Source organism: Oncorhynchus nerka, linkage group LG8, assembly GCF_034236695.1.
Source record: "Oncorhynchus nerka isolate Pitt River linkage group LG8, Oner_Uvic_2.0, whole genome shotgun sequence".
Lineage (NCBI taxonomy): Eukaryota > Metazoa > Chordata > Actinopteri > Salmoniformes > Salmonidae > Oncorhynchus > Oncorhynchus nerka.
Genome location: NC_088403.1, coordinates 36,277,776 through 36,290,036, shown reverse-complemented (window position 1 = coordinate 36,290,036; position 12,261 = coordinate 36,277,776). Strand labels below are relative to the sequence as shown.

The 12,261-nt window shown below is 41.7% G+C and overlaps 2 protein-coding genes across 4 annotated transcripts; one reads left to right on the top strand and one right to left on the bottom strand.

The window, feature by feature from the left end:
- Window positions 1-404: 404 nt before the first annotated feature.
- Window positions 405-1,870, top strand: LOC115133234 (spexin prohormone 1-like). The gene is made up of 5 exons (XM_029666257.2): window positions 405-564; window positions 720-858; window positions 1,133-1,195; window positions 1,362-1,448; window positions 1,619-1,870. The coding sequence occupies exons 1-5, from the start codon at window positions 559-561 to the stop codon at window positions 1,681-1,683; spliced, it is 360 nt and encodes a 119-aa protein (XP_029522117.2). The 5' UTR covers window positions 405-558; the 3' UTR covers window positions 1,684-1,870.
- Window positions 519-11,482, bottom strand: LOC115133235 (glycogen [starch] synthase, liver-like). 3 transcript variants are annotated; one of them, XR_010464540.1, is made up of 8 exons: window positions 11,308-11,482; window positions 10,319-10,623; window positions 8,375-8,481; window positions 7,392-7,470; window positions 5,553-6,226; window positions 5,056-5,182; window positions 4,811-4,907; window positions 519-2,380 (listed from the first exon to the last, which is right to left on the bottom strand). XR_010464540.1 is itself a non-coding variant. In XM_065021755.1 (8 exons), the coding sequence occupies exons 5-8, from the start codon at window positions 5,562-5,564 to the stop codon at window positions 2,371-2,373; spliced, it is 246 nt and encodes an 81-aa protein (XP_064877827.1). In that variant the 5' UTR covers window positions 5,565-5,624; window positions 6,134-6,226; window positions 7,392-7,470; window positions 8,375-8,481; window positions 10,319-11,475; the 3' UTR covers window positions 519-2,370. The 3 variants fall into 3 exon arrangements, 2 of the variants coding, with proteins under 2 accessions (XP_064877827.1, XP_064877826.1); XM_065021755.1 differs by having other exon boundaries at window positions 5,553-5,624; window positions 6,134-6,226; window positions 10,319-11,475; XM_065021754.1 differs by having other exon boundaries at window positions 10,319-11,475.
- Window positions 11,483-12,261: the final 779 nt, after the last annotated feature.

Below are 12,261 nucleotides of genomic sequence, written 5' to 3'. Positions count from 1 at the left end.
GTAATTACTAACACGTATTGACTCGGTGGGTCGAATAATTACGTAATGAAGATATACTGTATTACTGTTTAATTTTTAATGACTTTTTAACAAACTTTTGCATTTTTTTCAACTTTGCCATTACAGGGTATTTTGTGTAGATCATTAACAAAAAATGACAATTAAATCCATTGTAAATCATCCCACCTTTGTAACACAATAAATGTGTAAAAATTCAAGGGGTGTGAATACTTTGAAGGCACTGTAGATCTATGATTGCCTTTGGCAGCTAATTGTATACATAAAATGTGTATTGTGTACATTAAAATGTGAGTAATTGATTTGATTGGTTCCTCTCTGCATTCCCTCTCTGCGCTTGGAGTCCACCTCTCTTTCATCAAATTGACATGACCTATTGCTGTTGACATCCATAACGCGTTGCGCTGTGGGCTACGAGGTCTCCCTCACCAGTCCAATATAAATACAGGGGTAACATTTGCCAAGGCACACAACTTCTGCCCTTTTCCACTTGAAACGGATCTCTACTGGCATTACAGGGATCTAATATCGTCCGTCGCAATGAAGGTAAGTTGCCTGTTGAGGTACATTTTGATCTTTTGCGTTTTTATGAATGGAGATGAGCATGGCACATGCAAATGATTACCTTGTCATTCATTTTGAACGCATATTTGTTTTACATTGTCTGCTTGTTCATATAGCTCTACTTTTGACTGTTTCAGGGCGTGAGGACTATTACAGCTTATGCACTTGCTCTTTTACTTCTGGTAACTCTCGTCTCCCATTCGTGGAGCGCACCGAAGGGCAGTTTCCAGAGGAGAAATTGGTCACCTCAGGCAATGCTGTACCTCAAGGGCACCCGTATGTCTTCTACCTATATTAGCCTAATCATACTTTGCATTCCTTTGACATACCTTTCAAATGTGTTTCTGCATTTATGTCCTCCACACAGAATAATTGGAAATAATATGCATTTATAAGCTGTTTTTGTGGCTATAATAATCTTTAATGTAAAGGGATTAACATAATTTAAATCTGAAGTTGTCCTATTATTTCCTAATTATGTATGTTTATTTATGAATGCAACTAAAATATATTGTATTTCATAACTGTGTGACTGTGTATGTTTTTACAGAGGGACGGCGGTTTATCAGCGAGGACAGGAAAGAGGGAGACGTATATGACACATTACATTTAGGTAAATACAATACACTTGTATTTGGCAGTATGCACATATTCTTACTTTGTATGGCTCTGCTCCTGTATGGCTCTGTAAAGTAGTGCACTGTATGGGGAATAGGGTGATGTGAGATTTTACCATCATCTTTTACCTGTCATTACTCTGTATGGCATCCTCTTTTCAGAGACTCGGAGTCAAAACACAGAGAAACTCAGTGTGAACCAGGCAGCCACAGTCCTGCTCAATTTCCTGCAGCAAGCCAAGGAGGATGGTGAGTTGGGTCATATTGCAGCCTACGGTAATGGTTAAGGACACATCCAAGCTAGCCAGGGAGCGCACCTCAATAAGCGCTAATTCAGGCATCGGGTTCCCTTAACTACATCCAAGCTATAGGTTTGAAATTGCCATAAAGTTAATTGCACTTATCTTTTTTCGTTTCAGGAGAAGAAAATCCTGAACAGCTGTACTTTCAAGACTTGCCGGCATGGAAAAGAGAGTACTTCTGATGCATTTTATCATGTATTTATTATTGTTGACAACATTCTAATCTATTGCATCTGTTGATCTCTTGTTGTTGGATGTAGACTATTTAATGCGACGTGAGAAAAACACTGGACTCTTAAGTACGGCTACACTGAAAATGTTTGAATGTATTATTTCAAGAAAATGTTTAATAAAATTATTTTGAATTCATAGCAACACTTGTCTAAGGGTATCTGATCATAGAAGTAATGTACTCAGGACTAGGGTTGGCCATCCTAGGCTATAGAGAGAGAGACCTCTCAATGCAATTCCTGATATATAATTATTGATTAAACGATTCATGTCTCATTTCCTATGGGCGTGAGGGGACTTGATCATCAAAAGAATAGCTATTTTCTCTTAGAAAATATGCAAAGGTGGTATGTGTAACAGCTGTTTAAGGCTCAGTGTCCCTAAAACAGATCCAATATTGTACGTTCTGGGCTGGAACAAAAACCTGCACATACTGCAGCTCTCAAGGACCAGGGTTGGCCATCCCAGGCTAGTAGCGAGAGATCTCTCGGTTGGCAGTCTCTTCTGGGTGTGTCTTCTTGCCCTCGGGGGTGAAACCCACAGTGAAGGGGGCTTTGATGTTCTACCTGTCCCGCTCTGCCAACTCATCTTCATCATATGGCTCTTCGTCATCATCCTCCTCATCACTGTGGTGGGGGTTAGAGTGCACTGACGCCGAGGGGGAGGGGGGCACAGAGAGAGAGAGAAAAAGAGAGAGACAAATTATTAATGTCTCTGGACAAACCACAGCGCAACTGCACCTGTACAATACATACAACATACAAACCGTGAACACATGAGCAGAGAGAGAGATACAGGGAGATGTTTTACTCAAGAAGGAACCTTCTCCACTGTGCAATGCGGTTTCCGAGCCGGTCACGTGTGCACCTCAGCCACGCTCAAGGTACTAAACGATATCATAACCGCCATCGATAAAAGACAGTACTGTGCAGCCGTCTTCATCGACCTGGCCAAGGCTTTCGACTCTGTCAATCACCATATTCTTATCGACAGACTCAGTAGCCTCGGTTTTTCTAATGACTGCCTTGCCTGGTTCACCAACTACTTTGCAGACAGAGTTCAGTGTGTCAAATCGGAGGGCATGTTGTCCGGTCCTCTGGCAGTCTCTATGGAGGTACCACAGTGTTCAATTCTCGGGCCGACTCTTTTCTCTGTATATATCAATGATGTTGCTCTTGCTGCGGGCGATTCCCTGATCCACCTCTACGCAGACGACACCATTCTGTATACTTCTGGCCCTTCCTTGAACACTGTGCTATCTAACCTCCAAACGAGCTTCAATGCCATACAACACTCCTTCCATGGCCTCCAACTGCTCTTAAACGCTAGTAAAACCAAATGCATGCTTTTCAACCTTTCGCTGCCTGCACCCGCACGCCCGACTAGCATCACCACCCTGGATGGTTCCGACCTAGAATATGTGGACATCTATAAGTACCTAGGTGTCTGGCTAGACTGCAAACTCTCCTTCCAGACTCATATCAAACATCTCCAATCCAAAATCAAATCTAGAGTCGGCTTTCTATTTCGCAACAAAGCCTCCTTCACTCATGCCGCCAAACTTACCCTAGTAAAACTGACTATCCTACCGATCCTCGACTTCGGCGATGTCATCTACAAAATAGCTTCCAATACTCTACTCAGCAAACTGGATGCAGTTTATCACAGTGCCATCCGTTTTGTTACTAAAGCACCTTATACCACCCACCACTACGACCTGTATGCTCTAGTCGGCTGGCCCTCACTACATGTTCACCGCCAGACCCACTGGCTCCAGGTCATCTACAAGTATATGCTAGGTAAAGCTCCGCCTTATGTCAGTTCACTGGTCACAATGGCAACACCTACCCGTAGCACGCGCTCCAGCAGGTGTATCTCACTGATCATCCCTAAAGCCAAAACCTCATTTGGCTGCCTTTCCTTCCAGTTCTCTGCTGCCTGCGACTGGAACGAATTGCAAAAATCTCTGAAGTTGGAGACTTTTATCTCCCTCACCAACTTTAAACATCTGCTATCTGAGCAGCTAACTGATCGCTGCAGCTGTACATAGTCCATCGGTATATAGCCCACCCAATTTACCTACCTCATCCCTATACTGTTTTTATTGTATTTACTTTTCTGCTCTTTTGCACACCAGTATCTCTACCTGCACATGTTCATCTGATCATTTATCACTCCAGTGTTAATCTGCTAAATTGTAATTATTCCTCATGCCTTTTGCACACAATGTATATAGATTCTCTTTTTTTTCTACTGTTATTGACTTGTTTATTGTTTATTGTTTACTCCATGTGTAACTCTGTGTTGTTGTCTGTTCACACTGCTATGCTTTATCTTGGCCAGGTCGCAGTTGCAAATGAGAACTTGTTCTCAACTAGCCTACCTGGTTAAATAAAGGTGTTCTCAACTAGCCTACCTGGTTAAATAAAGGTGTTCTCAACTAGCCTACCTGGTTAAATAAAGGTGTTCTCAACTAGCCTACCTGGTTAAATAAAGGTGTTCTCAACTAGCCTACCTGGTTAAATAAAGGTGTTCTCAACTAGCCTACCTGGTTAAATAAAGGTGTTCTCAACTAGCCTACCTGGTTAAATAAAGGTGTTCTCAACTAGCCTACCTGGTTAAATAAAGGTGTTCTCAACTAGCCTACCTGGTTAAATAAAGGTGTTCTCAACTAGCCTACCTGGTTAAATAAAGGTGAAATAAATCAAATAAAATACAAATTTAAAAGTAAAAAAGGAAGTGCTCAGAAAACAGTAGTAACAGATTGGACAAATACCAAAGGATGTCTTGTCATTTACTAAACTGCCGGTCCACTATGTAGATTCCTGAGAGGAGCGGGACAGGTACGGACCAGTGAGATGCAGGAATAATGTATTCCATTCTATTATAAACAGAGTATTTATTCTATTCTAAACTGCTGACTTGAAGTAGGGGCTATAAAAGAGAGAGTCTCTCTGTTCTTCTGGGTTTTCGGGGAACTCCCCAAATATATCATAGCTCTTCCACAAGAGGTCAATCAAACTATGCACTGATTTGGTTATGAAACTGAAGAGGTGTGTACGCATGTGCTGTACATACCACATGCTGTGGTGTCTGACACATGTTCCTCCAAAAAGCAGCCGAAGCCAGACAGGTTGGTGGTCACACTGGGTATCCCCCATCACAGTACACTCAGCTGGGGAACAATAACAACGACAACATAATAGTGCACCCACACATCACACACATGAAGGAATACACAAAAACATAGACATAAACATTAGCCAGAGAAAACCAAAGTGATGGAGTTTATGTTTGCAGGCTGTGTAAGTGTGACAGGTCACCTGGTGTGTATCCCCAGGGCTCGTAGTAAGAAGGGAAGACCCCCAGGCGACAGCCTCGTACAAACTCCCCACTGTCCATAGGAAGCAGGGGACTGGTGGGGGACAGGAACTCTGGGTGGAACACTATCTGATAGTATCAGGAAACATGTCTGTTAGTACCATTTAGAATAAAATATAGATCAGCACTACACTGGCTATACTGTATGCTCCAAGGGTCCTCTGTAGCTCAGTTAGTAGAGCATGGCGCTGGCAACACTAGGATAGTGGGTTCGATTTCCAGGACCAAACATATGTCAAATCTATGCACGCATGACTGTAAGTAACTAAGGATAAAAGTGTCTGCTAAATGGCATATAGTGTATACTCTAATGCAGGGGTTCCCAAACTTTTTGGTTCGTGGCCCACCAATTGAACAGTCTTTTGAGCCGTAACCCACCATAAGTGTTGTGCGGTGAAAAGACATACACAGACCATACATAAAAAAGACATACACAGACCTCTCTGCTCATGGCAGCGGAGAGGAAATTTCAAAGCTGATCTCTTGCAATTGCACACATCCTGCCATGGAGCTGAAAGAAAATGTTGCAGTTTTAAAGCCAGTTTCCTGAAATTCTATACAGTTTGCCATGGCTAATGGTTTGTTCTTATGCTCAAACATTATAACAAAGTCAATGGGGGCCTAATTGTCTAGCTTTTATTTAGTTGATTGTAAATTCTCAACCATTATAAGTTATTTTAGAAAAATGTGTAAGTCCATTATCTTTTCCACATACTTTCTATTTGATTTTAGTCCTTTAAGTTTACAATGAAAGCGTTTTTCTATACCAATGTCATCCCGACCAACAGTTTGGGAACCACTGCTCTAATGGAAGAAGAAAAAACACTTTGATAGTACCTTACATAAAAGCAACAGGTATTACTTATCATAAGCACGCATGAGCCTTTATGATACTTTCTATATTGTCAATGTCTCGGCTGCCAGACCTTCTCCAGACAATTCTTCAACTGGTTTAACACAATAAACGAGGCAAAACATTATCATAAACAAACACGGACATCGAACGAACATCCTGCAGACCTTGACTCGGTCAGTGCGAGCGCTGAAGAGGCCGATGGGGTCAGAGGTGTCATCCCGCACGCTGTGAGTGGTCACTGGAGGAAGGGTGTGTCTCTGCAGAGAGAGAGAGACAGACAGAGTACAGTGTGTGTGTGTGTGTGTGTCTGTGTACGTGCATGCACGTGCATGTGCTGTGACTGCGTCATCAGTGTGCACGTGCCTTGAGCAGTAAACACGGCACGTATATCAACATCTATAAGTCACTGATCCATGACTAATAACCTTTACGGGTAGACATCAGGAATATGGATCTGAAGAAGAATATCTATCCATTGGCCTAATGGTATTTAATGATTCTCTTCTCTTGGGATTACCCTCAAAAGAAACACAAGCCTTTCTCCCAGAAGATATTAACTTGCTTGTAAAAGAGTTGCTGAACAGACAGTAATGCGAAATACATGTCACAAGTGAACAGGCTGCTACATCTCACGTCAGCTCTGAGGCGTAAGAACTTAGCAGACATGCAAAGCCATTTGTCACCCTAACCACTGTGTGAATGCAGCAGAAGTGCAGACAGACAAGTCATTCTGCACTGGTCCATCTCAGGGCCAACGGAAACGTCAACGGCCACCATCTGTCCACCAATCAAACACCTGTGTCATCCTTTTAACGCCTGAACACGTGTGACATGAATAAATCTATGTGACAACGCCATTGTTATTGGCACTTCGCTATTAAACACTGCAACACCATCCAATCTATTGGCCCATGGCCTGGTGTTATGGAGGTTCAATGATTCACGCTGGGCTGTATAACTGCAGGGTCCATTCATTCATGGTTTTAGCACCAGGTGTCCCCCAGTCCCATTCTGAATTGATCACCTTACAGGGTCATAGCTCACATTGACCCTATCGGCCCATTCCACCACGTCAATGTTTAGTTACTCCATTCAGAAAACAGCAGGGTACAGCGTATGGGGATTCTCTGGACGATACATCACTTTATTTACCTTGTTGTCCAGTTTTCTCTGTCTTTCTACCACTCTGGTTGTCTCACACCCCAACTCTGTTTTATTTGATGTTCATCACACAAATGTCTATACGCCAGTATTTTAATCATAGTGTAGACCTGACCCAATCTACAACATGGTGACTGTCAGCATTCTCAACAACCTAACACTTAATGGCTTTATTACTGTGTATAATGCACTTCTTACAACTATTCTATTCTATAACCTTTACCGCAGTATATTTCATACATGATCTGTCTCAACTCCTACCTGTGTGGCATAGATGGCTCTCTTCGTGACGGTGAAGTCGTCTCTGTCCAGGAAGGTGTCCAATACAGGGATGTCTCCTCTGAAGACATCATGAGGTCATCAGCAGGTCAGAAAAGCAACACTCAAGTAATCACATTAGAACCCGCATTGACAAGCCCTTCATTAACACGGAAGCTCGTTCCACACTTTGGTAACGTGGAAGACCCAAAGGTCACACACCATCCCTATGAATTGACCCTCCCCCATTTGTTTTGTACACTGCTGCTACTAGCTGTTTATTATCTATGCATAGTCACTTCACCCCTACCTACATGTACAAATTACCTCAACTAAACTGTACCCCTTCTCACTGACTGGTACCCCCTGTATATAGACTAGTTATTGTTATTTTATTGTGTTACTTTTTATTATTTTTGGTAAATATTTTCTTAACTCTTCTTGAACTGCACTGTTGGTTAAGGGCTTGTAAGTAAGCATTTCAGGGTAAGGTCTACACTTGTTGTATTCGGCGCATGTGACAAATAACATTGGATTTGATTTAATTTGAAGTGCAGCCTTAGTTCATTCATAACAAAAGCCTGCTAATGATTTCCTGGCTAAATGGCAGGGTTGTCAAATAGAGGGGTGTTACACTGATATGACATACAGTACAGGTATGGCGAATACACTGGTGGAAGAGAGCCTCTATATTTTTTAAATTGTTTTTAATTAACTTAATTTAACAAAGCCTCGTAAAGCCTCTTGCCAAACTTACAGTATCTTTCACAGTGTCCCTGTCAGAGAGAGATACATACAGTAGATAATGAGCAAACTGTTTGAGATTGAACATGTTAATAGGAACCATGTTGGCAATTCGAGTTCCAAGGCAAAATTCTAAGAAGAATGCAAATTAGAATGTTATTTTCATTAAATGATGGGTGCTAACATTGCAGACATTTTGCAGAACTCCATGAGGTGTACCATTGTGGGTTGCAGAGACGTACCAGAGCTGTTTGCATACCGCCTGTCCCTTCAGCATCTCCACGTTAAAGTTGTTGGTCTTGGCTGGCATGATGAAGAAAACCACCACTGTGACGTCATTCTTATGCACCTGGGAGAGAAGGAAAAAAAGCATAAATGAGATGAAGAATTTAGGATTAAACTGTCATTTTGTTTTGAGAGAGACCAGTAGAAGTGCAGTATGGATTAGAGGCCCATTATTTTTACTATTTTCTACTTTGCAGAATAATAGTGCAGACATCAAAACTATGAAAGAACACATATGGGATCATGTAGTAAGCAAAAAAGTGTTAAACAAATCAAAATATTATTTTATATTTGAGATTCTACAAAGTAGCCAACGTTTGCCTAGATGACAGCTTTACACACTCTTGGCATTCTCTCAGCCAGCTTCATGAATGCATTTCAATTAACTGGTGTTAAAAGTCAAAAGTAAAAAGTTAATTTGTGGAATTTCTTTCCATCTTAATGTGTTTGAGCCAATCAGTTGGGTTGTGACAAGGTAGGGGTGATATACAGAAGACAGCCCTATTTGCTAAAAGACCAAGTCCATATTATGGCAAGAACAGCTCAAATAAGCAAAGAGAAACGACAGTCCATCATTACTTTAAGACATGAAGGTCAGTCAATACGGAAAATGTCAAGAACTTTGAAGGTTTCCTCAAGTGCGGTCGCAAAAACCATCAAGCGCTATGATGAAACTGGCTCTCATAAGGACCGCCACAGGAAAGGGAGAGCCAAAGTTACCTCTGCTGCAAAGGATAAGTTCATTAGAGCTGCAACCCAAGTAAATACTTCACAGAGTTCAAGTAACAGACACATGTCAACATCAACTGTTCAGAGGAGACTTTGTGAATCAGGACTTCATTTTACCTTTATTTAACTAGGCAAGTCAGTTAAGAACAAATTCTTATTTTCAATGACAGCCGAGGAACAGTGGGATGTTGTTCAGGGGCAGAACAACAGATTTATTTACCATGTCAGCTCGGGGATTTAATCTTACAACCTTTCGGTTACTAGTCCAACACTAGTAACCACTAGGCTACCTGCCGCCCAAAAATCTCATGGACAAATTTCTGCAAAGAAACCACTACTAAAGGACACCAATAAGAAGAAGAGACTTGCTTGGGCCAAGAAACACGAGCAATGGACATTAGACCGGTGTAAATCTGTCCTTTGGTCTGATGCGTCCAAATTTGAGAATTTTGGTTCCAACCGCCTTGTCTTTGTGAGACGCAGAGTAGGTGAACGGATGATCTCCGCATGTGTGGTTCACACCATGAGGCATGGAGGAGGAGGTGTGATGGTGTGGGGTTGCTTTGCTGGTGACACTGTCAGTGATTTATTTAGAATTCAAGGCACACTTAACCAGCATGGCTACCGCAGCATTCTGCAACAATACATCAACAGGACAATGACCCAAAACACATCCAGGCTGTGTAAGGGCTATTTCACCAAGAAGGAGTGATGGAGTGCTGCATCAGATGACCTGGCCCTCAAAATCCCCTGACTTCAACCCAATTGAGATGGTTTGGGATGAGTTGATGGCAGAGTGAAGGAAAAGCAGCCAACAAGTGCTCAGCATATGTGGGAACTCCTTCAAGACTGCTGGAAAAGCATTACAGGTGAAGCTGGTTGAGAGAATGCCAAGAGTGTGCAAGCTATCATCAAGGCAGGCAAAGGGTGACCACTTTAAATAGTCTTGAATAAAATATATATTTTGATTTGTTTAACACTTTTTTGGTTACTACATGATTCCATATGCGTTATTTCATAGTTTTGATGTCTTCACTATTATTCTACAATGTAGAAAATAGTAGAAATAAAGAAAAACCCTTGAATGAGTAGGTGTGTCTAAACTTTTGACTGGTACTGTAGTTAGCAGTATATTGGATAACAAACTTGAAAACATAGGACTTAATTATTACCCATAGAAGTGTCCCCTGATAAATTCCTGAATCGGACCCTGGCTAGTGGAGTGAAGGTTCTGGGAACTCGTGCATGGCTGAGAACTTCTTGATGTTCAATCCGTTCGGCATCACCATAGCTGTACAGTAGATAGAGAGAAACCCAGCCTATTCAATATCAAATATCCCTGCTCCGTCAATTTATGTTCAATAGGAGTACAGTTGTAAAGTACAGTTGCAAAGACATGGGCACAGTGGACAGCAGCTCTCTCCAGACAGTAGCGATGGTAGATCTGCCCCTCACCAGCATCCTGGTCTATGTTGAGCTGACAGGGGCACATCAGAAATCAACACAAGAGTCATTAATATGTCATTATTAAGAGATAACTATTGTGTATTTACCAATTGTCATGCACATTCTAAGTAAATATCAGTTAAATACTGAATGAAACCTTTGATTAAAACTCTTTGAAATGTTCTACACTAACTATTATTGGGGCTATGGGGTTAATTTTGAGTTTGACAAATGTTTGAAGTAGGCTCTCCCTTGAGTAACCTGTCTGCCAGCGAGGAGGAGGCTTCCTGTTCCTCTCCATAATGAGAAGCTGCTGTCAATTACCCAGCCTGCTCAGTGAATGACCTTTAGGTCCACAATGACCTTTGTACACTTAGCCTGAGGGCCAATTACAGTACCATACAACCAGCGCAAACACAACACAGACCCATAGCTTACTGACACACAGGGGAGATACTGGGAGAAACTCTAAATCTAACAAAAACACCTGACTCTGTGACAAGCAAAACATTTTCTGAGTCATTTGAATAACAAAGCCACAGACCTATAGCTCACTGACGCACTGGAGAGATACTGGGGGAAACAAAACTCAAACTAACTCAAACAACGCTTAATGTATTATTACCCCAACATTGTTAAAGCTGAAAAGGGTTAGTGAGGAATTTAAATAACAAAAGTTTATAGGTTTGTGTGTGTGCGTGTGTGGCCTCTTTACCTTGTCCAATTTGTTGTAGAAGTCCACATTTCCGGCACAGAGGTATTGTCCCAACAGAGTGGCATAGGTTGTGAGGATGGTTGCCAAGGGAATCTTCCGCAAGCGACAGAGAATAAGTCCTCCCCCTGCCTGCCACTCATGGAAATGGTCGAGGACATTGGGCGAGTCTCCAAGCTGGTCGGTTAACTAGGAATGAAAGCAACAAATTACTGATGATTAGCTCTATCATCTCATATTACCCAAGAGGGTGAATATGTTTTGAGTAAAAAGAAGTAGGCTACTGTATCATTTATTTTTAAAGGTATCGGACATTAAAGTATTCACATCGAGCAGATATCCGTGACTTCAAAAAACAAACCCATACAGCAATCTTTAAACCTCTTTCAGAGTATTTTTCACAGCATCCTTAACAAGCTGACAAATTACCTTTTTAAAGAACCAGGCAACCATGGTTCCAAAAACGTTTGCCTCACTGTCATGAGCGGGCATACCGATAACCCCAGGTGTCCCACAGATCCCCCTTCCATCGGTCCAGGTTCCAGGCTGCTGACCCCGTGTCAAATAGGATCACATAGGGACTGCCCTCGATCAGCCAGCGCCCAAAATCAACCTAAAACATACAGCATAATCCCAACATAAGGGAAAGATATGTGTGGTTCTAGAAGACAGTACCAACCAACACACAACACACATAAGGGGTGTGTCCACATATTAAGATATAGTTCTGCGTGATATTGTGTATTTTGCACGATTAATAGTCTAAATCAACGAAAGTAAAAATGTTAAAAAGTAACACAATAAAACAACAAGAATGATGCTATATACAGGGGGTTGCGGTACAGTCTAAATCAAAGTAAAAATGTTAAAAAGTAACACAATAAAACAACAAGAATGATGCTATATACAGGGGGTTGCGGTACAGAGTCAATGTGCGGGGGTACAGGTTAGTTGAGG